This window comes from Perognathus longimembris, chromosome 3, assembly GCF_023159225.1.
Source record: "Perognathus longimembris pacificus isolate PPM17 chromosome 3, ASM2315922v1, whole genome shotgun sequence".
Taxonomy (NCBI): domain Eukaryota; kingdom Metazoa; phylum Chordata; class Mammalia; order Rodentia; family Heteromyidae; genus Perognathus; species Perognathus longimembris.
This window is the reverse complement of record NC_063163.1, coordinates 118,475,809-118,501,617: the sequence shown is the minus strand read 5'-3', so window position 1 is coordinate 118,501,617 and position 25,809 is coordinate 118,475,809. Positions and strand designations below refer to the sequence as shown.

At 40.3% G+C, this 25,809-nt stretch overlaps 1 protein-coding gene across 3 annotated transcripts in view; it reads right to left on the bottom strand.

Annotated features, from left to right (window-relative positions):
- Window positions 1-25,809, bottom strand: part of Arhgef12 (Rho guanine nucleotide exchange factor 12) — a 108,386-nt gene that overhangs the window by 16,373 nt on the left and 66,204 nt on the right. For all 3 annotated transcript variants that reach the window (XM_048344000.1, XM_048344001.1, XM_048344003.1), the window contains 20 exons: window positions 23,531-23,709; window positions 22,206-22,283; window positions 21,893-22,012; window positions 19,826-19,966; window positions 18,335-18,409; window positions 15,967-16,059; window positions 14,457-14,567; window positions 14,083-14,181; window positions 11,070-11,112; window positions 10,669-10,774; window positions 10,029-10,166; window positions 9,575-9,607; window positions 9,134-9,248; window positions 8,446-8,551; window positions 6,943-7,155; window positions 4,212-4,344; window positions 3,913-3,948; window positions 3,158-3,312; window positions 1,873-2,019; window positions 454-539 (listed from right to left, as the gene is read on the bottom strand). In XM_048344000.1, coding sequence (XP_048199957.1) covers window positions 454-539; window positions 1,873-2,019; window positions 3,158-3,312; window positions 3,913-3,948; window positions 4,212-4,344; window positions 6,943-7,155; window positions 8,446-8,551; window positions 9,134-9,248; window positions 9,575-9,607; window positions 10,029-10,166; window positions 10,669-10,774; window positions 11,070-11,112; window positions 14,083-14,181; window positions 14,457-14,567; window positions 15,967-16,059; window positions 18,335-18,409; window positions 19,826-19,966; window positions 21,893-22,012; window positions 22,206-22,283; window positions 23,531-23,709 — 2,207 coding nt within the window. The remainder of the gene's footprint in view (window positions 1-453; window positions 540-1,872; window positions 2,020-3,157; window positions 3,313-3,912; window positions 3,949-4,211; window positions 4,345-6,942; window positions 7,156-8,445; window positions 8,552-9,133; window positions 9,249-9,574; window positions 9,608-10,028; window positions 10,167-10,668; window positions 10,775-11,069; window positions 11,113-14,082; window positions 14,182-14,456; window positions 14,568-15,966; window positions 16,060-18,334; window positions 18,410-19,825; window positions 19,967-21,892; window positions 22,013-22,205; window positions 22,284-23,530; window positions 23,710-25,809) is intronic.

Sequence of the window (25,809 nt, the reverse complement as noted above, 5' to 3'; positions counted from 1 at the left end):
ATGTGATATATAACCAACTGATGATCAACCCGCAAACGAGGAGGTGAGCTCGGAGAGCAGGAGCCATATCTATCTGGACACCACTATGCAGCCGGCACCTTGCACAGTCCAACAGACACTGACAAAATTGGGCAAACAGCTACTATAGTCTCAGAACACTTACCTTGTCCTGTAAGTAAAACCAAATAATCTTTGCTTTCCTACTTTTGTGACAGCAGAAGATGCGTAAAATCCTGGATCACCTACTTTTAGCAAGATCCATTGACCCTGAGCACTAATTAATCAAGGGAGTACTTACTTGGAACCCTTTTCAGCTTTCCAATTAAACTTTGCAAATGAGTAAGCTTATGTATTCGGAAAAATTCATTACTTAACTTTTATAGTCTGTCATATAAAAGAAGGCAAAAAGAGAGAAAAGTCTCTCATCCAGAAAAAAAAAGAGCAAGCCCTCACCCAGGTGAGCAGATCTTCTCCAATCTCATCCGTCACAGAGCTCTCACTCCTTTTTCGAACGGCCTTCATTTGCTCATTCAACCCAACTAAAGAAAACAAAATGAAGTACACACTTATTCCAGGCTGAATTGCTTAGTTGGACTAAGCAGCTAAATTTTCAAAAACAGAATTTTCCAAGAACCACAGCTGTTTTTAATCTTACATACAATCAACATGACATGTAGTTAGCTAGGTATTGTAAACTCTACCTGAAAAACAGGTGCCAAGTCATCAAACATTTTAGCAACTAGTACGTAAGTGTACGTTGCACCAAATATGAATTTAAGCTCAAGAATCCATGTATTGCCGTGTTCACGAAGAATTTCAATGTGACTAGGGCAGGGGATCCTGCTCGTTGTTCTTCCTAAAACACGTGTATTTACAAGCACCAGGGGAATTCTCGTTGAACACAGACTGCCCACAAAGTTTCAAATGTCATCACTTTGGTGGGCAAGTGTCAACAGATTAGAAACTAAGGGCCATAAAAATATAATGATCTACAAAGAGAGGAACATTCTAGTGCTATCTTCAAAAGTCCAGCATAAGGATCAGGTACTGCAGTGCACCTCAGCCACCCCCGCTACTCAGAAAATAGAGACTAGAAGACCACGGATCAAGGCCAGCCCAGGAAGTTATTTAGCAAAACCTTATCTCAGAAACAAAGGGACTGGGAACATGGCTCAAGCAGTAGAACTCAAAGCCCTGAGTTCAATTTCAAGTACTGAGAAAAAAAAAGTCCAAGATGACTGAACTAGGGAAGGTTGTATGAAAAGGTTTCAGTATATTTACAAAATGTGTTCTAAGCAACAAAGCAATAAGACAGCTTCTAAAAGTTACTCTATCATGAGATTATATATTACATATTACTAAGATTATATATTGCATTATTACTATTTACAAAATAATTGTATGCATGTGTTATTACATGGTATATCTATATAAAACTACATAACTACATGTTCTAAGATAGGAAAATTTCAAAGGTAATTTTGGCTGCTCACATTTTTCAGTTTAAACACTTTTAGACCCCAATTCCTTATATCAAATACCATGTTGTATTCCAACATTATGGGGACAGGATTTAGTCTAAGACCTAATTGCTTATTTGTATTATATGATCACATCTAATCTCAGGAATCAAATTATACATAAATGTATCAGAGGTATCCGTATGTATTCTCCATCTTTTCTCTATTAGAAGTGTAGGGATCTCTCTTTCTCTCTTTTTCTCTTCTTCCCCTCCATCTCTCACACCTCCATCTTGTGTGGGATGGGACAGCAGTTTGCTCTCCCCCCAATAAACTCTTCTCTGCTTGAACCAAAAAAAGAAAAAGAAAAGAAAAGAAATGTAGGGATAATGATCAGACCAATTTCTCTTACTGTGAAGTTGAAGAATATCTTCCAGGTTTGAAAAAATCTTGCGTAGCTCTGAAGGCGACAGAATTCCTTCTCTGGACACTCGCTGGTAGAACACTTGATCAAGAACCTTCAGTGTTCTGACATGAGCTCTTTCTGTGTAGAACAATTCTTCAAGTTTAAAAAGAAAGAGAAAGATAGAGATGAAATACTTCCTTAGTTGAAATAATTTCATAGGAAGTCTTCTTTTATAATTAGGATGAGGGGTTATGTAATAAATTATTTAGCAGTTTAAAGAGATGACATGCTTCTGAACTCATTTTAATTCCATGAAATTCTCCTAATAGTGGCTGAGTTGAAACTGACAAAAAAAATTCAAGTTATTTTACACTTAAAAGTTAATTGCACAGGGGCTGGGGATATAGCCTAGCGGCAAGAGTGCCTGCCTCGGATACACGAGGCCCTAGGTTTGATTCCCCAGCACCACATATACGGAAAACGGCCAGAAGTGGCGCTGTGGCTCAAGTGGCAGAGTGCTAGCCTTGAGCGGGAAGAAGCCAGGGACAGTGCTCAGGCCTTGAGTCCAAGGCCCAGGACTGGCAAAAAAAAAAAAAAAAAAAGTTAATTGCACACCCCCAAAATCATCCACCTGCTTGTAATTCCTTCCTATCACAACTAGAATATTAGAAAATGTGTAAGCCCCAAGATTAAGGAGTCTTACAGTTAAGACCTTTTCAGAAATAATAATATTTTTGCTTATCCAATTTGCCCATAAATCCTCAATTGTAGAGGCAGGCCATAATTACACTATGTCTTAATACTGTCAGAGATGGGAAAGGTAATGATTCAAGTCATATTCTATGGAGAGCACAAGGCATGGCATCCTAACACTAACGTGTTAGGGTAACTAAACTAACCGGGATACAGAAGAACTGGATCAGAGTTTTCCTCTCACTGCCGATTATGTACATGATCTTAATTAAGTGCACTAATCTCCTGTGCTTTCCCTTGTTCTTTATCATCTATGTGTAAGAAGAGGCTAGTGTCTCAATGTAATAATTTTGACATCAATGATGCTAGGCTCTTCAGTATCTTCAAGGCTAGACATCCTTTTCCTTTTCAATTATCAAGATGAATTCTAGAACCATTTGTACAGTTTGATGGAAGCCTTTGAGAATCAAGCATCTTGCTGATTTCATCGTTGTATGAAACTAACAGTTAAAAGAACAAAGCAAACTCCATGGCTGAGGGGTTTGATTACTCTAGTAAAACTCAGTGCATGTGGGCAACAGAAACAAATTAAACTCACCATTAATCACTTCCTGCCTTTTGATCTCAGAAGGTTTTAGTCCCAGTAATACCTCTCGACTAACAAGCTGCTGCCAGCTGGGTGGGTCAGTCTCCAGGTCGTTTTCAAATTGCTCATCCTCACTTTGACTTTCTCCAAAGGCTGTACTGTCAAACCTGAGGAAGAAAACCAATGTATTCTGAGGACCTTAGGTGAACAATGAGATACATATAAATCTTACAATTACCACCAATTAGACTTCTGCATCTGATTTAACACAATGCCAAACATCCTCCTTTCCTACAAAATGGTTTTTTGTTGTTTTTTTTTTGGCCAGTCCTGGGCCTTGGACTCAGGGCCTGAGCACTGTCCCTGGCTTCTTCCCGCTCAAGGCTAGCACTCCGCCACTTGAGCCACAGCGCCGCTTCTGGCCGTTTTCTGTATATGTGGTGCTGGGGAATCAAACCTAGGGCCTCGTGTATCTGAGGCAGGCACTCTTGCCACTAGGCTATATCCCCAGCCCCCTACAAAATGGTTTTAAACAAGTTATGCTTAAACATCTCAAACATATATTTTGAATGATTTAGGCTTATTGTTGACTTTCTTTATCATCTTTAAGAATATACAGGGTTTCTTTTCCTTTAGGACTGGAACATTAGAAAAAAGGTTTTCTAAACAAAAGCTATTGCTTTGTACATTACCTTTTATAGTAACAATTTAAAATTTAAATTTAAAAGAATCTAAAAAACAAAGAAGGCTACTTAATATTTACTTACTTTCGAAAGACCTTTGGTGTTCCATGCTCTGTCATTCTAAAACAATGAAGAATAAAGAGTGAGCATAAGAACACGTGAAAGTCAATAAGCTTATATAAAATAAGACTCAAAACTGGATTAAATTCAAGTGGCTAGATAAAAATTTTCTTGAAATATATTATTTAACATTGAATAACAGAAGAAAACTTTAGTTAATATTTACCACCAGTTCTTTGCAGACATTGCACAGGGGAAAAATGCTACAAATGACAGGAATAGTCTACAGTCCCCTAAGCCTTTGTCAACCCTCACTGAATTACCTTTCCACTTCACATTCCTCCTCCTGCACTTGGTCTAAGGGAGGAGGGGGGAAATCGAAAACAGTGTTGGTAGGCCGAGGTGTGCCATCCAAAGAGTCTCCAGATACTGGTGCTTCTCCAATTTGTTTTGAGGCTGAAAAGACAAGTCAGACATTCAAAGTGTTAATACTTCAGAAAGCTACTGATTACAAACACAAACGAGCCCCACAATCTAATCAATTGAATCCAGAGATACATTTTTACTTGAACATTTGCAAGTTTGCCAAAAGGTTTAATATACAAATTTTTAAATACACAAACACACCTGAGAACTCACTCACAGTAGCTTCCTAAAAGCCAGTGGCTGAGATCAGAAGAGAGTGATTGCAAGCACCCTCCCTCCACCTTTCACCACCACCTCCAATGTCAAATGCAGCAAACCGCAGCTTAAACGTCAATTACTACAGTGGTCTAACTCCAAATAATAACTGCTTGCTTCCTTCCCCTGATTTGCTATCTTTTAAAAAACTTTATTAGAATAAATTAACTATACAAAGTGGCTTCCTTGTGGGATTTTCAACATGCATATAATGTACTCTAATCAAATTCATCCCATCTATACTACTTTTTCTTCATCCTTCATTCTTTTTAAGTTTTCATTGAGTTTCCTTAGGTTATTTTCATACATATATTTAATCCACTTCTTTATTATCTTTAGGTACCATCTAATATCTAATTTCTTTCTCCCTTGAGGATTTTGCTCACTTACAGTTCCTATCTTCAATGTTCCTCTAATCCTTTATAAATGTTTAATAGCTATATTATCACTAAGAAGACTAATAGCTAAAATATTGCCTAAATCTGTTTGTGTTTTTGTTCCTTCAAAGAGTTATTTACTATCTTCACTCTCTTCCATGTCAAATTACAAATTGAATGACTATATCTTTACTTCTAACTATATTTCTTTCTTTTTGCTTTTCATTTATCTCAACTACAGATTTATTTGTACCACTAGGATTTCCTAAACTTATATTCTACATGTGACTTTGTTGTTGCTTTGATAATTTGGAGTTTGAACTCAGAACCTTGCACTTGCTAGTGCTACCTTTTGAGCTATACCTTCAGACCTTAAATGTATATTCTTATTTGCAGTCACAATGAAATAGTCTGTGTCTTATCTACTGGATGATTCTAAAAGTTTTTTTTAAAAAATCAATAAAGCAGGGGCTGGGAATATGGCCTAGTGGCAAGAGTGCTTGCCTCCTACACATGAAGCCCTGGGTTCGATTCCCCAGTACCACATATATGGAAAACGGTCAGAAGGGGCGCTGTGGCTCAGGTGGCAGAGTGCTAGCCTTGAGCGGGAAGAAGCCAGGGACGGTGCTCAGGCCCTGAGTCCAAGGCCCAGGACTGGCAAAAAAAAAAAAAAAAAAAAAAAAAAAATCAATAAAGCATGCTTGCATTATTATGATAATACACATATTATAATACACAATCTATAACATATATACATACTATTCCTTTCAGGCTAGAATGTGTGCTAGTTCAAATCACATTGTCTTCTCTACTGGTCCAAAGATATAGCCCTCAGACCACTTAAAGCAGAATGCTTATTAAAGTCTCATCAGCTGCTTTAAGATCAGGCCACATCTAAAAATTACCTTTAAGGAGTTGTACAAAGGGGTTTCAATTCAACAAGTCAGTTTATGAGTACAATGCATCTTGATCAAACCACGTTTTTTTTTTTCCAGTCCTGGGCCTTGGACTCAGGGCCTGAGCACTGTCCCTGGCCTCTTCTTGCTCAAGGCTAGCACTCTGCCACTTGAGCCACAGCGCCCTCTCTGGCCGTTTTCCATATATGTGGTGCTGGGGAATCAAACTGAGAGCTTCATGTGTAGGAGGCAAGCACTCTTGCCACTAGGCCATATTCCCAGCCCCCAGACCACATTTTTGTTGGGTTATTTTTGAGACAGAGTCTCTAGGTCAGTACAAGCTGACCTTAAACTTGCTGTACAGCACAGGCTGACCTCAAACTCATGATCCTCCTGCCTCTGCTTCCCAAATGCTGGGATTGTAAACTGGCATCCTCAAGCTTGGCTTTGTTCTACTTTCTTTCAGTCAGTTGTGGCCTCTGGGCATTGTTTCACAGCTTTCCTGCCTGGGGCTAGCACTCTACCACTTGGACCCACAGCTCCACTTTCAGTTTTCTGGTGATTAACTGGAGATTACAATCTCTTAGATTTTCCTGCCCAGGCTGGCTTCTTCAAACTGTGATGCTCAGACCTCAGTCTCCTGAGTAGCTAGGATTATGGGCCTGAGCCACTGGCACCTGGCTGTTTGGTTTGTTTTTAAGACAGGATCTTGTTACAGTTCCCAAGATGGCCAAGAGTTCATGATCCTCTTGCATCCATCTCGTGAGTGTTACTATTACAAGTATATACCCCAACACCTGGCTTGTGTCAGGTTCAAAGCATGACTTACTTTCTTCGGCAAGTATCTCTTGACTCTTATTTGCAATTAACTACTAAAAAGCCGGAAGCGGAGGTGTCACTCAGGTGGTAAAGCGCCTAGAGCAAAAAAGCTAAGCAACAGTGCCAGGCTCCAAGTCCAAACCACAGTACCATCACACACACAGAAACAACAGCAACAAAACCCCTACACGTGGAGGTTCCACCTAAATTTCTCATGAGTAATACAGTGTTAACACATTTATATCAAACATCTTGATTAAGTCAACTGTAGCACTGCTCACCCATGTCATTTTCTTTCCCTCCTTCCTGGGGGAGAGCAGACCCTGAAACCACAGAGGACATGGGATTGGCTGGCAGGAATCCAGCATCTGCTCCTTCATTGGCTGACCCAGCCTGGCGCAACTTGGCTGAGTCCTGAGGATCAAGACTCACAGATGAGGCTGTGGATACATGCTTAGGGTGGCGTGCTTTCTGTAGTTCCATGGCCCTGCCAACTGAACAGAATGGAATCATTAGTAATCTGCACATCAAAACAGCTTTTACAAAGACAGAGATGATGTAACAATATCTGAAAAATGTCTGGAACATGGTGGGCCCTAGAAAAATGTGAAAAGAATGATTGCACAGAGCAAGAGAAAAGGAGAATAAAGAGAAGGACATAGCGAGGTAGAGGGAAGGAAACAGAGGGATGGGCAAAGAGAAAAGGGGAGAGAAAGGTGGAGGGGGAGATGAAGCAATGGACAAAGGACTGAGAAGAAAGGGGGACAAGAAAGCAGATGGATGAGGATGGAGCAAGAAAGAAACCCATGAGAAAAGGAGACGTGGAGAGCACTGGTGGAAAGCGGAGAGGAAATGTTCACAGGATGAAGCACTCTGAAGTCTGGGTGCTCTTTCCAACACATACACCTTTATCCTCACACGCCATCACCACACTGTCCAGGTCTCTCTCTCTCTCTCTCTCTCTCTCTCTCTCTCTCTCTCACTCTCTCTCTCTCTCTCACACACACACACACACACACACACACACACTGCTTTTCATTCATGTTCATATCAGTCACCACCAGAGCACTGTAAATCCTCACACATCTACATCCACCCAGAATCTAACTTTACCTGCCCAAACTCCTACTCTGTATCCCTTGGTCAGCATCTTGAGGTTCTCCATCTCTTCTACCTGCCCTCAGAAATGTTTTTCCACCTTTCTCAGTGTTTCTCAACCAAGGGAAACACTGGCATTTAAGGATTTCTCAGGTGAGAGATACTTGTCATCTCTATGCCTTAACAAAATTCCTACTCCCAAGCATGCCCAGATGTCAAATATGGAACTGTCTGAGATAAGGAGCACCACACAGCCTTCCTCTTTCTGCTGAAGCCTTTCTAATGGGCTTATCGCTCTCAACTCGATCTGGGAGGAAAGAGATATGAACAAAGCAGAGAGAAGAAATCGAGCTTGTGGAATAATTCTAGAGACAGTAGAGTACACACACACACACACACACACACAGAAAGAGAGAGAGAAAGAGAGAAAATGGCGGAATGATCCATAAGCACAAGAAATTTTAATGCAAACAAATCAGAAGAGGTAAATAACAAACTGTTTGGCCATGTGGAAGAATACTGCCATTAATCACGATGTTTATGACCAGTTTAGAATGACATGGGGCACTTAGTTCAGAAACAACACTGGAACAAGGCACAAGTTGTCCAGCAGCACCATGGCAAGAGCAGTCATCCCCGCACATGGGCTACAGGCCTAGGAGGGGTGGGTGAGAGGAGCGACATACTTGCACTGTTGTCGTGTCGGCTTGGTCTCCTTGGAGGTCCCAGGATGCTGGGGAATCCTCTCCGCTTCCCTTTCTCTTCGCCTTCTCTGTCTTTCTTCATACTTTGCTACATTGAGGTACAAGGAGAGAGCTAAGACATAAGAGATACCTAGGAGAGTGGGTTTCTTTTGCTGCTCTTAAACACAGAAATGCAATTCGGACATGGGTTCAGTGAAAATGAAAATATGCATGTGCATGCTCAGCAGAAGCTGCCACACAGTTCTGAGGACACCTCAAACTCAAGGATCTGCACAAACCCTATGGAGATGAAATTTTGGAAAATAAAAAAGCAGTTTACCAGGAGCTTGTGGACAAAATTACATTTCCCAGGAGTTCATTCTAAGCCATTCATCTAATGCTTTTATAATGTGTGGAAAGCAGTGTGCTAAAACTGAAGATACAAAAATGAAGAAAGTCCTAAACTTTCCTGAAGAAAGTTGCAGGTGGTACTCCGGATAAACTGCTGTTTTCCCTCTTCACATTCGGTAATACTAAGCTTGCATGTTTGGATTTCTCACTCGATTTTGAACTTCTGGGGAACAGGGACTACATTTTATGCCTATCATCATGCCCAGTGCTAACAGGATGATTTAGAAAACTTAACGAAGGCAAACACAGTCACGTGTCAGGTCTATTATTCCAGTCTTACCTTGATTTTTGGGAGAAATCCAATTCGACCCCGCTTGTGTTCCAAATTTCGAGGTTCTTTCACTCTGACTCCCAAATGTTTCATATACATGAGAATCACATACTGCATTGTGGAACTAGAGAGAAAGGATTATAGAAAATGAGACTTCTGAGGGGGGAGGTTAGCCAGAACAAAGACATCAAATGATTTCCAAAACCCTAATGTTGGAATTCTGGAAATTAACCAAGAAAAATAAATAAATAGAGAGCTTTCTATTCATAACTATCATTCGTTTCCACACAGGAAAGGAGTCAAACTCAAAAGACACTAGAACAGTACACAAATAAAATGCAGGCCACCAGAGGGAGCCCACAGTCTACATGTATAAGTTTAAGAAATGACCATTCTCAGCTGCAGGGAGAACTGCTTAAAAGTCAAGGAAGAAGGATTCATTTATCTTACCTCTTTTCTTCTTCTACAGCCTGGGCAGTCATCCTAAAAGTAAAAATGTTTAAAAATGAAATATTTAAGCTTACAAAAACAGTTGCTCTTAAACTCACAAACAGTGGAGCAGAGCTAATATTTTGTGCCCCAATGTAAATCTGTCATCTATAATAAAGTACAAAACAAAAAAATCTCCCCAGCACCTACACCGTTTTCACATTCATTATCATAACATAACTATACATATTTTACAGCAAGAGACATTTCTAATGAATTAAAACCAACCCAAGTATTTGCCTGGTTTTGATCACCAACTGCAAGTTTCAGAGTTATTCACTGACCAACACTCAGAAAAGGGAACATAAGAACTTTAATACAGGTCCATCTCTATACAACTTGACCAGCCTTTCAAGCACATTTGAAGACTATTTTAAGCCTAGTAACCATTGCCACATGTGCCTCCATGACTTACAACACTTCTTCAATTTTAGCAACGATCTGCTCTGCACATGCCCGCTCCTTCTCCAGAGCTAGCCGGTCCTTGTCTCGCTCCGCATCAAGTCTAGTCAGCTCACTTTCAGCCAAAGTCAGCCCCATACTGCGTTTCTGCCTAAAAGGAACAAGAGAGATCTGCTAAAGCAGCCTAGAGCAGCAGGTCCCTCTGAAAAGTTTCAGCAGAGTCTTTATAAGCTACAAATGTCTAGGAATAGGCAGAAAAAGTCAGCTTTCTACTTCTGGGCCCTCATCACCTGGGGTATCGGAAGGAGGAGACTGTACAGCCAGCCCCAGGGAGACAAAATCGTGAAGGAGCCGAGTAGGATCAGTCCCAAGGAGACACCGTCATCAAGAGGTGCTCAGACTACAGAGTCAGCCATGCTGACTGAGGGAGACACAGTCATGAGGAAGCACCGAGCACAGGCACAGTGCAGACCCCAAGCACTGAGTACCCAGGCTGGAGACTTTACTTTCAATTCCACTCCAACCCTTCAACTTCAGATGCTCAGTATGCCTTAGAGAATTCACCTACTGCAAAGGATAACTGTTCCCTACCTAAAAAGCAAAGTGAAACTGAGACTGACTATGTATCAGGACTTATCTACCAACAAGCTTACCGAAAATCCTCCAAGTGCCTCTGAACTTCGGGGTGGACTTTTTCTTGCATAGTTTGGATATAGTGGCGATGTAGATCCTCAGGAATAAGCTCAGGTCTTCTCTTTTCTGCATAAAGAGAAAGAAAAGGATGATCTGCTCTAAAGGTATGTTCCAAGTAACGTGTAACCGACAACACAGCAGTTCCACTGGAACAAATTTAACATGGAGCATAGAAAGAAGGCTTCAGCGCATGATCAGAATTCAGATTTCAGTTGGCCTTAGCCTTATTATAGATTTTCTTTCTATCTGTCTTCCAGGCCATTAAACCAGCCACCTAGTGACAATTAAAACCTCCTGAGCTTATCTGAGCCACATGTCTACAGAAATGTAATTGTTCAAGATACCAATGCTCCAAACTTACCTAGATCCAGAGATATTTCCTCAGGAACAGAGACTTTCAGGTGCTAAAACAAAACACAAACAAAAGGTAAGACAGCACTAAAGGTGCATGATACTTGTAGGAGGTGAAAGATACAACCTGGATGCAGATGCGCTCTCACAGACACATTCAAGCTCATTTTAGAGCTCACAGCCCTGGAATGGCCCATTGTTTAAATTAAGTAACAAGCCCTTTCTCAATATCATATTATATTATCAAGGAAATAGCTACAATTCTTTCACTAGACAAATGAATGAATGAATGCTTCACCATTGGCTTTGGCATTCTAGAAATATTGGTCAACATAATCTATTCTACATTATTTGAATCAGGACAAGCAAAACCAAAACTGTGTATATATTATCACAGGACCCATATGTAACTGACCCATGTGTAACTATGATTTTTATTTCCTGGATTTGAGATTCTTACCCTACAAGCCACACTGTATCTCACTGTTTTCCTATGTAAAATTTTAACCGCTTAGTGGTCACACCTGGAGTAAGAAAGTGCTAGAGGTTAACACTGAGTTTTCAGAGTTACACTTCCAGTAACCATCTGTAGTTCTTACTATTGAATTAAGGTGACTTTCTTAGAATTGACTTCCTTTTAGGTAGTACTTCCCCCATGAATCTGCAGTTTTTGGTCCTATTACCAAATTATTATTCCTTTCCTCCATCATATGTAGGATAACTTTTATCATTTTGTATTTAGAGGAACTCGTAGCTTTGTTATGCTTTTATTATTATATACCTATTTAAGTCATACGCTTTCAGAAATTTAAAAATTCCTACAAAGATCTGAAGTTTTAAGTCTGAAAAATAAGTGACTGCTAAAAACTTTTAAGATCTTTTATATTCATTTTAAAAGTATTGAAATGGCCAAGCATGGTGTCCATGCCTGTAATCCCAGCATTCAGGAGGAGGCTGAGGCAGCAGAATTACTAGTTCACGGCCAGCTTGGTCTACAGAATGAGGACCTGCCTCAATATAAGAAGTGTCTTAAAAAAAAAAAAAAAGTGAAATGGACTTCAAAACTTTATCTTTAACAAAAGTTGCCAAGAAGTAACTCAAATAACCACTTTCTTAAAAGTATTTCTAATAACAATACCCCCCAAAAGGATATAAAAGCATATTTGTGTTATATGAAATAAATATGACCTAGAGCATAAAATAACCTGCCACATTAACCAATCAGGATTCTTCTTACACTCATGGGCAGCAATATATAAAGTTTCACTGTAGCCAGAGGCTCTCTTAAGAGATGAAACTAGTGAAGAGGGAGGTTGAAAACTGTAGGATTGCAATTCAAGGCTGGCCCAGACCCCTGGCAAGACCCCTTCTCAACATACAGCAGACATGGTGGTGAGTGCCTGCCCTCCCAAGCTATGGGCGAGGCCACATGGGCGGGGTCATATACTATGCCAGTATGCACTGAAAAGTGCAAGAGACTCAGGGTTCTCAAAGGGAAGCTGGATATGTTGGCATGTGCCTGTGATCCTAGCAACTACGCTAAGTCTAAAAGTATACAAAGCACCTATATTAAAAAATAGCCAGTAAAAAACAGGACTGGAGGCATGGCTCAGTAAGTGCAAGGCCCAGAGTTTAAACCCCAGGATAAAGGGAAGGAGGGAAGGAGGGAGGGAGGGAACTCAAACAACCAGAAGAAAAAGAAATGCTAACTGAAATGTATTTAAATATACTGTCTTTCTTCATGACATTGTTCTTCATGACATTAATAAAAAAATTAATTTGCAATGTTTTAAACAACAGCTATGTAACCAGAACTACAATTCATTTCCTAAGTGTCTGGGTCACCAGTCTTTGCCAGGAACGGTTCAAAGTTGGGGCACAACAGCATACAAACAGAACAAAAATACTTGCAACAGTAGAGATTACATATCAAAATATATAACCAAAATCAATACCCAAAAACGTCATAGAAGACATGACAGAAAGTATACTGGTTACAGCGAAGGCCTCGCTGAGAAGAGGATGGCAACTGTATTTAGCAATGGGGGAGTGTGCAGGTGACAATGTAAGAAATACCAATAAAATAAAAGAAGAAATACAAAACAAAATACAAATAAAGGCACAATATCTGTTTGAATGTGTTTGTCTTGATATAAAACAAATAACAATATTTACATGCTAATATAATTAACTAAAAAGAAAGCAAACCAAACAAACAAAAAAACACTGATGGAGGAGGAAGAGGAGATAACTGCCTGAGCTGGTCTTCGCTGGACAGGTAAAAAGGGAGAACAAAGGATCCTGAACAAAGGACATAGCATTCCTTAACAGCTTGGAGGGAAAGGGGAGAGGCCACGGTGGGATGGAAGTGAACTGACATGTTTGGTAGAAGTTCCTTTCTCTATACTTGACATTTCCCATACAAAGTGCAAGGTAGTCAGTCAGCTGAGACAAGGTTAGGAAAGGAAGTGACTCAGGCTACAGGAGAGAAGCCCAGAGCAGTCATCCAAGAGACTTGCATAACTGTTAGAGCAAGGCCATGCAGCACAGTCATTCAAGGCAGACAGCTATTACCCATAGCAGGGCTCATAAAACAAAGTTTAAAGGCTTTACTAACATTTCTACTTTTGGTAAAATAACTCATCAGTATTATTTCAGTGTGAGAGCTTTTTGTTACCACTTTTTAGTTAAATTTGTGCTTCTAAGATTCAAAGAGGTCACCCAGAGACCAATTATATAAGAATGATACCTTGGATCCTAATACATTTGTCCATCATAGGTGTGTTCTCTTTTTCATTCTCTCATTCTAATTATGCAAAGACCCAAATATACATATCTAATCCCTTAAAACCTACTCTGAGAATTCATATATACAAAATTAATTCCCAAATGATAAAAAGTCAAGAATAATCAATAATTGAAATATAATATGGATATTCCAAAAACAGAGGTGGGAAGCTGGAACTGAGGCCAGGCCAATGAAGTCAATGAACTAAAGCAGAGATCATAACCTGGCAACTCACCGCAGCCCTGTCCAGGAAGAACTGATGAAACTCCAGGAAGACACGACGAGTTTCCTTCGAATTCGTCTGTTTATACAGGTCTGAGTAGAGGTAACAGAGCTGTCAGAGAAGGAAAGAAGAGAGACAAAGTGAAGAATCCCATAAGGAGTAATTTGCCAGATCCCCAATAAGCAAGGAGGTTACCACCAACAAAGAAGGTATTACTATGTAATCAAATCTTTAAATTTTTCATTAGTAACATTTTAACTATCTTTTGTATCTATTCTTAAATGTTTGGAAAACAAGCCTGTCCATCTTACAGACATGAAAAGTCCTATAGCATGTGAATCAATAACACCAGGACTCTGAACCAGCTAAATTGTAAAATATATTACCAATGTTGCAGGGTCAAATTGTGAAACTACATGGTGCAAGAAAACAGCCAAGTGAGCAGGTCGCGATTTCAGCAGTTCAATGCTCTGGAAGCAGCTGCACTGCCCATTGATCTAGAGGGGAAAAAAGACAATTATACAACAAACTCTCTCATATGAATACACAATAAGGTCAGTTGACTCTAACTATCCAAATTTCACTTCAGTCTCCTATTAGGGTTCAGATCTGAGATGTTCTCCAAAGGCCCATGTATTGAGAGCTTAGTCCCTAACTGTGGACTGCTGGGAGGTGGAAGAAACCTCAGAAGGTAGGGCTGTGCTGGAGGAAGTAGGAGCCTGTAGGCAGTCTCCAGGCTGAGACCCTCCACTCTTGTTTTCTCTGCTTCCTGGCCTCCATCAGGTAAGCCGCTTTACTCCACCACATTCTGCTACGTTTCTGCCTTGTCACAAAACTACAAGCAATGTAGTCAGCTAGCTCAGCTCAAGTGCCACGAGTCCAAACCTTTCTTCTTTAGAATTATTCTTTTAATTGGGAATTTTGCCACAGTGACAGAAAGCTGACACAACTCTTTGTTTTGTAAAAAAAAAAAAAAAAAAAAAAAAAAAAAAATTAGCATCCTAAAACTCACTAAAGTTTACTAGCAACATAGGCTATGGAATTTCTTGCAAAAATTAGTCATCTCTTGAGAGTAGAAAGTATAACACTTGGGGAGAATGGAAGTTTAGGAGATGATTAGCAAAAATAGTTTGATAACATTTCTAAAATGTAAATATTTTTGGCTCAATAATGAAATAGCTAATTTTCCTTTTCTTTCAAACTAATCATAATAACATCAGTGGAAAATGAAATGGTATGCTTTTAGTAACATAACTTCTTAAATTCCTGTAAAAGACTTATTTTAAAAACTTCTTGAAGTACTAAGTGAATTTTGCAAGATCACGGACAAGATACAAGACAAGATACACAGACAAGAATTAAGCCAATTTTTTTTTTTTTTTGCCAGTCCTGAGGCTTGAACTCAGGGCCTGGGCACTGTCCCTGAGCTTCTTTTGCTCAAGGCTAGCGATCTACCACTTGAACCACAGAGCCACTTCTGGCCTTTTCTAGTTATGTGATGCTGAGGAATCGAACCCAGGACTTCATGCATGCTAGGCAAGCACTCTATCACTAAGCCACATTCCCAGCCCCAATAATTATTTTAAAGGAAGTAAATCAATTATATTTCCATCATTAATGAATAACTGATTCAAAAAATTTTCATTTGTAATATACATAATATCATACTCCCCAAACAAAATGAAACATTTAGGTATATATCAAATGACTTAATTATTATCATCACCTTTAAAAGCATCTTTAGTGGTCAAAGCTCAAATAAGCAGCTAATCCAATGGACTACTGATCCTAAGATTTAGCTACCAATCCTTACAAATGTTACTTTAATTTCCAGAAAGTGTTTATTTTTACGAAAAAACCCAGACATCTCAAAATGTTAATTTTTTTTGTCATCACCTGTTCGTGTTCAGTACCAAAATCATCATCTTCTGCCCCAATGATATGAGGCGTGACACGGGTGGAGGGACTGCTGACGATTGACAGAGCATCCTGGAAATTAGAGAAAAGGAACAGAACTATTACCTAGATTCAAACTGAGAGACAAAGCCAGCCCAGCCAAAAGACGTGGATCATTTAATCACTGGGATTTCTTCCTGTTTTCTTTGAAATACTTTATTTTCAAAAGAGTGCTCCAATTCTCAATGACAGGAGCCGCTCTGGTAGAGAAAACCACTATAACCGTATTGACTCACATTCTCCATGCAAATAGCGAACACACTTTACTCACTATAGCCTTGGTTATCTGTTTCTAATTACGTCCTTTATGCTTCATTGATTAATTCATAAATGCCTACACCCTGTTACAGTTTTTTTGTTTTGTTTTGTTTTTTGCCAGTCCTGGGGCTTGGACTCTGGGCCTGAGCACTGCCCCTGGCTTCTTTTTGCTCAAGGCTAGCACTCTGCCACTTGAGCCACAGCGCCACTTCTGGCCATTTTCTGTATATGTGGTGCTGGGGAATCGAACCCAGGGCCTCATGTATATGAGTCAGACACTCTTGCCACTAGGCCATATCCCCAGCCCCCTTGTTACAGTTTTTAATCCTAGCTACTTGACAAGAAGAGATGTGGAAGATTACAGTTTGAGGCTGGCCAGGAAAATGTCCTGAGACGTGCACCCCACCCCCCAACCTCAAGAAAAAAAGCTGGGTTTGGTGGCATGTTTCTCCTGTTCTACAGGAACAAACGCCTAAATAAGCTCACCAACTGTAATTTAATTGACCACCACACTTTCATTCGCACGTTTCTTTTCTTTATGATTATTCTACCTCCTTTTCACCCAGCCTCATGTGAATGAACTCAAGGATGTCTGGAGGCAAGGCCACTCTCCTCCCCTCCTTACACTGCTGACCATAGGAACCGAGGAACCTCAGGACAAGAAAGAGTACAGCTCTGGAGACTACCAGCAGCACACAGGGAAAGAAAACTACCTCCTAAGCAGAGGTCAAGCCTTAGCACATACACCCAGAAGCCCGGGCTCCTGGGCTCTTCTATGAAAACCTGCCCTCCCTCAGGACTAGACTGTGCTTTTTATCTAGAGATACTAGTATGTGTGGGTCTTATTTCTCCAGACAAAATGAGTAAGCCTTTATTTCCTTTTCTCCAAAAGTCTGCTCTTATTATTCATGAATGGGCATCAAGTTAGAATTAAATGTCCAGTATCAAACTCAGCTACTGTGGGAAGTGTAATAAATAGGAAAACAGTCCAGGACAGCCAGCAAAGCAAGACTATATCCTAAAAAAAAAAAAAAAAAAAAGGATAGGTATCTGCCTAAACTCAAACTCCAATATTGGAGAGAGAGAGGAGAGAGGGAGAGGAAGGGAGGGAGGAGGGAGGGAAGAAGGGCAAAAGGGGGAGGGAGAGGGGAGGGGAAGGGGGAGGGGGAGGGATGAGAGGGAAGGCAGGCAGGCAGGCAGACAATATAATTGATAGGACAGCTGAGTGCCTGTGGTTACACCTGTAATCCTAGCTATTCGGGAGGCTGAGAGCTGAAGATCATAGTTTAAAGCCAGGGTGGGTAGGAAAGTTCCCAAGGTGCTTATCTCTAATAAACTACTCAGAAAAGGCCAGATGTGCCACTGTGGCTCAAGTGATAGAGTACTAGTCTTGAGCACAAAGAGGCTCAGGGACAGTGCCCAGGCACTGAGTCCAAGCCCGGAGACAAGCAAAAAAAAAAAAAAAATTGCTAAGACAAAGTTAGCATCGAAGGCCAAGCATAATAGCTCCCCTCTGTACTTGAGAGGCAGAGATAGTGAAGATGAGAGTCTGAGGTGAGCCCAGTCTAAGAGGCTGGCTGTGTGATAAACTGGGAGGGGTGCTCCGAGCTACCATCCTGGCTACATGGAAAGCATAATTAGCGGGACCATAGTAGGTATAATGTGAAACCATGCCTGAAAAATAAGAAACAAAAGGCTGAGGGCGTGGCTCACAGGGTAGAGCATCTGTCTATCAAGCACAAGGCTGAGTTCAAGCACAGTACCACAGAAGAAAGTAAGTTACCACAGAGGTTAACACGCCTTCAGATTTCCATGAGTGCGACATAACTGAAAGCTGTCACTGAACCATTTGGGTTTTTTTTTTTAAATTCATTTTCATAAGTCGTAATGCAGGGCTTCTCAACATTGTCACTGTTGGTATTCTAGACAAAATAACTCTTTGTTGTGGAGCAGTCTGCACACTGCAGGGCGGTTGAGAGGGGGAGAGGGGAGCATGAGGGAAGTCGGGGGAGGGTAAAGACAATACTCACTGCATGGACTTCATACTCACAGAGTCCTGAATTGAGTCACTTTTCTCTGGGTTTTCCTCTAGATAAATTTTCTCTTTCAGACCACTCTTAGGACTCTAAATAAATTTTTTAAAGAGAAAAAAAATTCAGTTCATTCCAATAGATTCCTAAAATGAGATAAGGAAAAACAGAGTTCTGAGAGCTGGCTAAGAAATGTAGACCTGTATGGTATGTGTGCCTGATAAAGTGGTGGCTATGAGAATTCTTTTCCTTGAATCAAAAGTATAAGTTTCCTTTAAAATCTTTGACCTAATCACCAGTTTTTGTTGTTGTTTTTGTTTTTGCCAGTCCTGGGGCTTGAATTCAGGACCTGGGCACTGTCTCTGAGCTTCTTTTGCTCAAGGCTAGCTCTTTACCATTTGAGCCACAGCGCCACTTCTGGCTTTTTCTGTTTATGTGGTATTGAGGAATCGAACCCAGGGCTGGGTGAATACTAGGCAAGCACTCTACCACTAAGCCACGTTCCCAGCCCTCCATCACCAGATTCTTATCATCATTCCAAAAAGAGTTCTCAGGTTGTCCTTGTATGAGGAACTAAATCACTGGGCTTAAGCCTCAAAAGGTAGACTAACAATGATGGCTTTTGATTATTTTTTAAGCACAATTTTTTAACAATTAGAGAAATATTCTATTATTCACCAGCACTTGTGTGGGGAGGGGGGCGTGTCTGTATATGTGCGCATGCGTGTACCATAAGGTCTAACATCTCTTCTGCATACAAAGCCCCATACTTCCTATGCATGTCTTTAGGAGAAATACAAGTCATAATCCACTAACTTGATTTTGACCCACAAAACACTGGCTCAGTCTACTTCCCTCACCACTTTTAAAGAAAGTGACCTACTTTTAAGTCTTTATTCCTATTATTACATACTACTTATGCTGAGCACAAGATGATGAACTTAGCTTTCAGTATTTATTTAAATATCATGTCACATTACAATCAATGTCACATATTTCTAAACAAATACCCATGTTCATGTCATTCTCAGGGTTGTAAATCAAGTAAGTGTGATTCCTGAGCCTGGACACTTAGCTGAAGCCTGCGTAACAGGACGGAGGCTTTTCCTCTTTGTAATGGCAGAGAACCTCATCACTCAACACTGAGTCACTCTGACCACAAATGGAATATTAACGTGCTCTTAACGATATCAACAGTTGGCTTCTCAGTTCAGTGAAAAAGCACTGGCATTATTAACTTGTCTACCCACAAACAAGATGCCTGCTGGGAAATTCCATTCTCCCAAAAGAAACCCTTGGCACTGGGTGTCTGAGGGAAAAAGTGAACTCTGGAATTAAAAGCTCATCTACAGCAGCGTCCAGAGTCTCAGCTCATCGCATCGCTATGTTAAAGACTAGGAAGATTGTAAAGAAGAAACAAAAAGACACCACTTCTAATTCACAAAATTAAATCCGGAGAGGGCCCGCAAGGAAGAATACAATAGATAAAATTCTAGAAACTTCAAGCTTACATCTGTATTGTCGCTACCAGGCCGAGAAGTATCTCCACTGCTCCAGTCAGTCCTGTAGGGTCCGTCTATGGGATCCATGTCTACTTCGCTGACTGTTAGGGCATCCCCCAGAGGCCTGGAAGGTGTCACTACAGCTCCATCCTGACACAGATCACAGAAGCACAAGAGTGAACGCACGCACACACATACACATACTCAAGAAGGTTCATTAGTAACTGCTTAAAGAAATAAGTGACACGATTTCTTCTACACAGAGACTTTGATATTACTCTGTGATCCAAAATATTTAAAGTCCTACAGTAAAAAGCATGAATAACTATAATCTCTATAATCCTAAAATGGCATGATCCTAAAAACTGGGATGGTGGTATTCTAGTAAAGACAGTAAAAATTCCAACTTCCAAACATAGCAAAAAGACCCCCCCAATACTTTATTAATTGTATTAAGGTGATTATACTATTACTTTTCATTAATTTCCTTTCAATGCTGCTGAGTTTCAATAAATTGCCAATTCTGGGACCTATTCCATAAAATAAATTATTGTAAGCTTTAAATGAGGAGCCATGTTTTTACTGTTCATAGATAAGAATACTCTTTGCCAAATAGTAACAATATAAAACTATCAACACTACTGAAGCCTAAATTCAAAATGGAACTTAGGGGCTGGGGATATGGCCTAGTGGCAAGAGTACTTGCCTCACATACATGAAGCCACATATACAGAAAATGGCCAGCAGTGGCGCTGTGGCTCAAGTGGCAGAGTGCTAGCCTTAAGCAAAAAGAAGCCAGGGACAGTGTGCAGGCCCTGAGTCCAAGCCCCAGGACTGGCAAAAAAAGAAAAGTACACAAGTACACTGACCAGGAAGTGAGGTACTTCTAACCTTGTGAACCTGACGATGTCACCGAACCAGTTTGAGCCCTAGTTTTCTCAGCCTCATGGAAATGAGCAGACCAGGCTGCATGGTCTGAAAGAATCCTATCAGCCCTATGAGCATGTAGATTTCACTTCAGACCTGATTCAAGAATAGTGACAACTCAGGCTGGGAATATGGCCTAGTGGTAGAGTGCTTGCCTCATATACGTGAAGCCCTATGTTTTGATTTTTCAGTACCATATAACCAAAAAAAGCACTAAGTGGCACTGTGGCTCAAGTGGTAGAGTGCTAGCCTTGAGCAAAAAGAAGCCAGGGACAGTGCTCAGGCCCTGAGTCCAAGCCCCAAGCCTGGCAAAAAAAATAGTGACAACTCATCAGCTTTTACCCATCGTAGATATGTAGACAATTTGTCTATGCTCCTCTAAGAAGAAGTATAAGAAGTTGTATATGATAAATATGATCATGAAATATCTGGTTGGCATTCAATTTTGAGTTTTTCTAATGATACCATTATCTCCCTAATTTATCCTGTTCAGCAAATTCTAATAATGTGTACTTTAAAGCTACAATAAAAATGTAGTCATTGAGTATGCATGTGCCTTGAAGACATCAGACTCTTGCCTCAGCCTTTTAAGTGCTGGAATTACAGGCATACACGAACACACCGGCTGAATTCTAGTCCTCTCACTTTGGAGGTAGATGACCTCAATTTGCTTACTCTCTCTAAGCTTCTCTAAGTATACATGGGAAGTAGAGAAAAAGAACAGGATCTAACTTCAGAGCATTGTTGTACAAATTGGAGCGTGCTTGTCGGTGTATATACAATGCCTGTCATTTTATAAAATCTTAGATCCCCACTTCAAAACGCATCAACTGCCTGCCATTCTGTCTTAAGATGAGAGAGTGACTCACAAAAATTAACTACGTTCACCTAAATATATTTTTATCTTTTGTCACATCATAGAAAAAGCACTCAATTCTTTTCCAAATGACTGTGGAACAAAGAAACGAAATGTGAGCAAGTAAACAATCAGAAGCCCATACTGACTTTTGTGCAACATCCTACACAGGATATCCTGTTGTCCTGTGTTAGAAAAACTGCTCTTAAAGGGCCACTGCAACATCTCCGACACATTCCCAGAAGGCAATTTTCCTGCACCAGGCTGGGTGGCTGTCTCTACAGCGATCCTACCTGTGCAGAGCCTGTGGCTTTGGATAACTGCTCTTGCAGCTGAGGGATGTGCTTCCTGGCCTCTTGGATTTCTTTTAGCAATTTCTGGGCAGGCATTCGGTTGTAGTCTTCCTGCAATAACTGGAAAAGTTATAAAATTATTTTGAGAATTACTTACATCATAAAAATATAGGAAAGTCCATTATTAATCAACAAAATAACTGGTAGCATGGGTTACAATTATACTGAGTCATGATTACAATCCACACCAACTCCACTAGGCCCACTCCCATTTTTACTGTCCTACAAAGAGCCCCGTCTCTAGCTTCAGTACCTGCAGCCGTTCCTGTTCTTTCTGTAACATTTTTCTCAAGATTTCTACTTTCTGGTTATGAACCACATTGTTCTCCTCCTAGAGAAAGATAAAAAAATAAACAAACAACCAGGAGAGAGAGAGAAAGAAGCTAAAATATAAAAAACAAGATAGACAGCATTCTGCCTCAGCTCTTTCGGGGTTTCTTCCATTCCTGGCTGCCATGAAGACAGCTTTACTTATTATTTAAAAAGACAAAAGGTTCAGGGAAGTTTCTACCCTGTTATTCTACTACCACTAAACTGAGCCCAAGAGCATTAGTGGCAGAAGTTAGGTTGTGTAAGTGCAAGAGCAATATTTTATACTGCTCTTGTGTCTTTACTATTGATCCCTACGTTGGGCATAAGCTCCCTATCCCTCCTGCAAGAAATAGGAGACAACTCACAACCACTCATCTCTCTGTTTCTCAACCCTGCAATGGTTTACCAATTTTGTCTTCCCATAATCTTGTTATAGTCATGTCATTTCCTCGCTCACAACACTGTTTAATGGATTCTCACTACTTATCCAGTTACATGTAAATCAGGCAGGCAGCTGCATAAGATCTATAGATGATGTACTGTTCTCACGCTCATCTCTGACTATGAACTTCCTTAACAGGCACCAGCTAAACAAAAGTCCTCAAAACTTCCTAAAATAGTACTTTCTTGGCACTTCGTTTCTGTTTGTTCTACTTCCTCTACCTCAGTTGCTTTCCAATCTGTCACCACCACTTAAATGTTACTTGTTTTACAAGGCTCAATTGGAATAAAAGCTTTCCATAAAGGTCTTCCTCAGCGTAACTAGATGTGTTTTCCTTCCCCCTTTGAGTCCTCATAGAATTTAGGGGGTTTCCCCCCCATAATAAGTACTTTTTACCTTTGTATTATACATAATTGCACACTCATGCCTTGACTTCAATCAACAAGGATTTTCTAAGCACCTATATCATGTCAAACAAAATTTCAGGCACTAAAGACACAATAGTGAACAAAATAGGCACACACACAAAAAACTGTCCTTTCAAAGCACAAGTCCTTAGATGGCCAAGAACCTTCAACAGGAGATATCTAAATTATATTTTTGTGAGTGACACACTAATTTGAACATGGCAGATGTTTAACAGTTGCTTGATTAAATATGCCATGACAACGTTCTATAATCATTCCAAATTACAATGCAACGCATATATTAGGAAATTATTTTCTAGAATCTTACGCTTGCTTGACTTTGTTAGCCAATCCCTCAAAACACTATAAAGCATACTACATAACTAAGCTTTGACTCCAAAATGCTGCTGGCCTTACCCCCACCAGCACAGGACTGGTGATCCTCTCCGTGTTCCCAGATGCTCCAGGTGAATGAGGGGAAGACATGATGGGAGACATATGTCCGATGGCCGATGGCTCTACTTCAGAATCAGCAAGGGGAATCTGGGGCGACCCAGGTGGGCGTCCCTGAACAGTGAGAGCTACATAGGAACCAGCTTGGGACAAGAAGGAGAGAGGAAAAAGAAGGGAAAGGAGAAAGCGGGAAAGGAATGACATTAATGAGAAACTTTGAGATAGTGTATCAAATATTTATTCCTGGTTAGCCTCAAATTCATCATGTACCCCAGGCTGGCAGAAAAATGGACTTTATTCTTTCCTGCTTCAGCTTCTAAGTGTTAGGATTACAGACATGTGCCACCAGGCCTGGCAATATGACAGATCTAAGAAAATCACATTATATGACGAAATCCCATCATGTCTCTACAGAAAAAGAATATATTTGGCATTTCCATTGTGAGTGCCCCACATTGGAGAACAAGGCACTTTCAGACTGCAGTTCACCACTCAGAAGATCAGATACTGCATAAAAGCAAATACAGTCTAGAACCTCAACGATATTTTCTTAGTTCAGAGATGGATAATACCAATCACTTACTGATGGTTATGTTCTCTAATTTATTAAATGTCAGTCTTTGAAATCTTTAAATTTTAGTGCAATACTAATTAGGCAGGACTTAATTAACATTCTAGAATATAACAACTAAGTTTTAAGTTAGTTTTGCAGAAAGAATATAACTAAAATATTCCACATAGCAGAACAATCACAGTAGTGAGTTTTAATTGAAACTTTCACTAGACATATTAAAGGGAGGGGAAAAAAACTAGACAGAATTTATTATAACCTAAGACTCATCAGCAAACATAAACTATTTATCTAGAAACTGTTTCACATAAACAGCTTTTCTGGGGTGTTTTTTTGTTTTGTTTTGTGTTTTTTTTTTTTTTGCCAGTCCTGGGGCCTGAGCACTGTCCCTGGCTTCTTTTTGCTCAAGGCTAGCACTCTGCCACTTGAGCCACAGTGCCACTTCTGGCCATTTCCTGTATATGTGGTGCTGGGGAATTGAACCCAGGGCCTCATGTATACAAGGCAAGCACTCTTGCCACTAGGCCATATCCCCAGCCCTAAACAGCTTTTCTGGATAACCAATCCTTAAGTAATAAAACACCCTGCACCAAAATCAATTCCAAATGGATTAAAGATCTTGAAATCAAAACAGACACCCTGAAAACACTAAAGGAAGGAGTAGGAGAAACACTTGGGCTCCTTGGCGCAGGATGGAACTTCCTTAACAATGACCCAGAAAGGCTACAAATCAAAGAAAGGTTGGACAAATGGGACTGCATCAAACTGCAGAGCTTCTGCACGGCAAAGGACATAGCTCGCAAGATAAACAGAAAGCCCACAGACTGGGAGAAGATCTTTACTGGCTATTCAACGGACAAAGGCCTCATATCTAAAATATATGCAGAACTAAAAAAATTACCTTCTTCCAAAACAAAACCGCAAAGAACCAATAGCCCCCTCATCAAGTGGGCTAAAGACTTACAAAGAGACTTCTCTGATGAGGAAATGAGAATGGCCAAGAGACATGAAAAAGTGCTCTACATCACTGGCCATAAAAGAAATGCAAATCAAAACAACATTGAGATTCCATCTCACCCCAGTAAGAACGTCATATATCAAGAAAACTAACAATAACAATTGTTGGAGGGGATGTGGCCAAAAAGGAACCCTACTTCATTGTTGGTGGGAATGTAAACTGGTTCAAGCCACTCTGGCAAGCAGTATGGAGATTCCTCAGAAGGCTAAACATAGAGCTCTCCTATGACCCAGCAGCCCCACTTTTGGCTATCTATCCAAAAGACCACAAACAAAATCACAGTAATGCCACCGGCACAACAATGTTCATCACACCACAATTTGTCATAGCTAGAATCTGGAACCAACCCAGATGTCCCTCAGTAGGCGAATGGATCAGGAAAATGTGGTACATATACACAATGGAATTTTATGCCTCTATCAGAAAGAATGACATTGCCCCATTTGTAAGGAAATGGAAGGACTTGGAAAAAATTATACTAAGTGAAGTGAGCCAGACCCAAAGAAACATGGACTCTATGGTCTCCCTTATTGGGAATAATTAGTACAGGTTTAGGCAAGTCATAGCAGAGCATCACAACAGCCCAATAGCTATACCCTTATGAACACATAAGATGATGCTAAGTGAAATGAACTCCATGTTATGGAAACGATT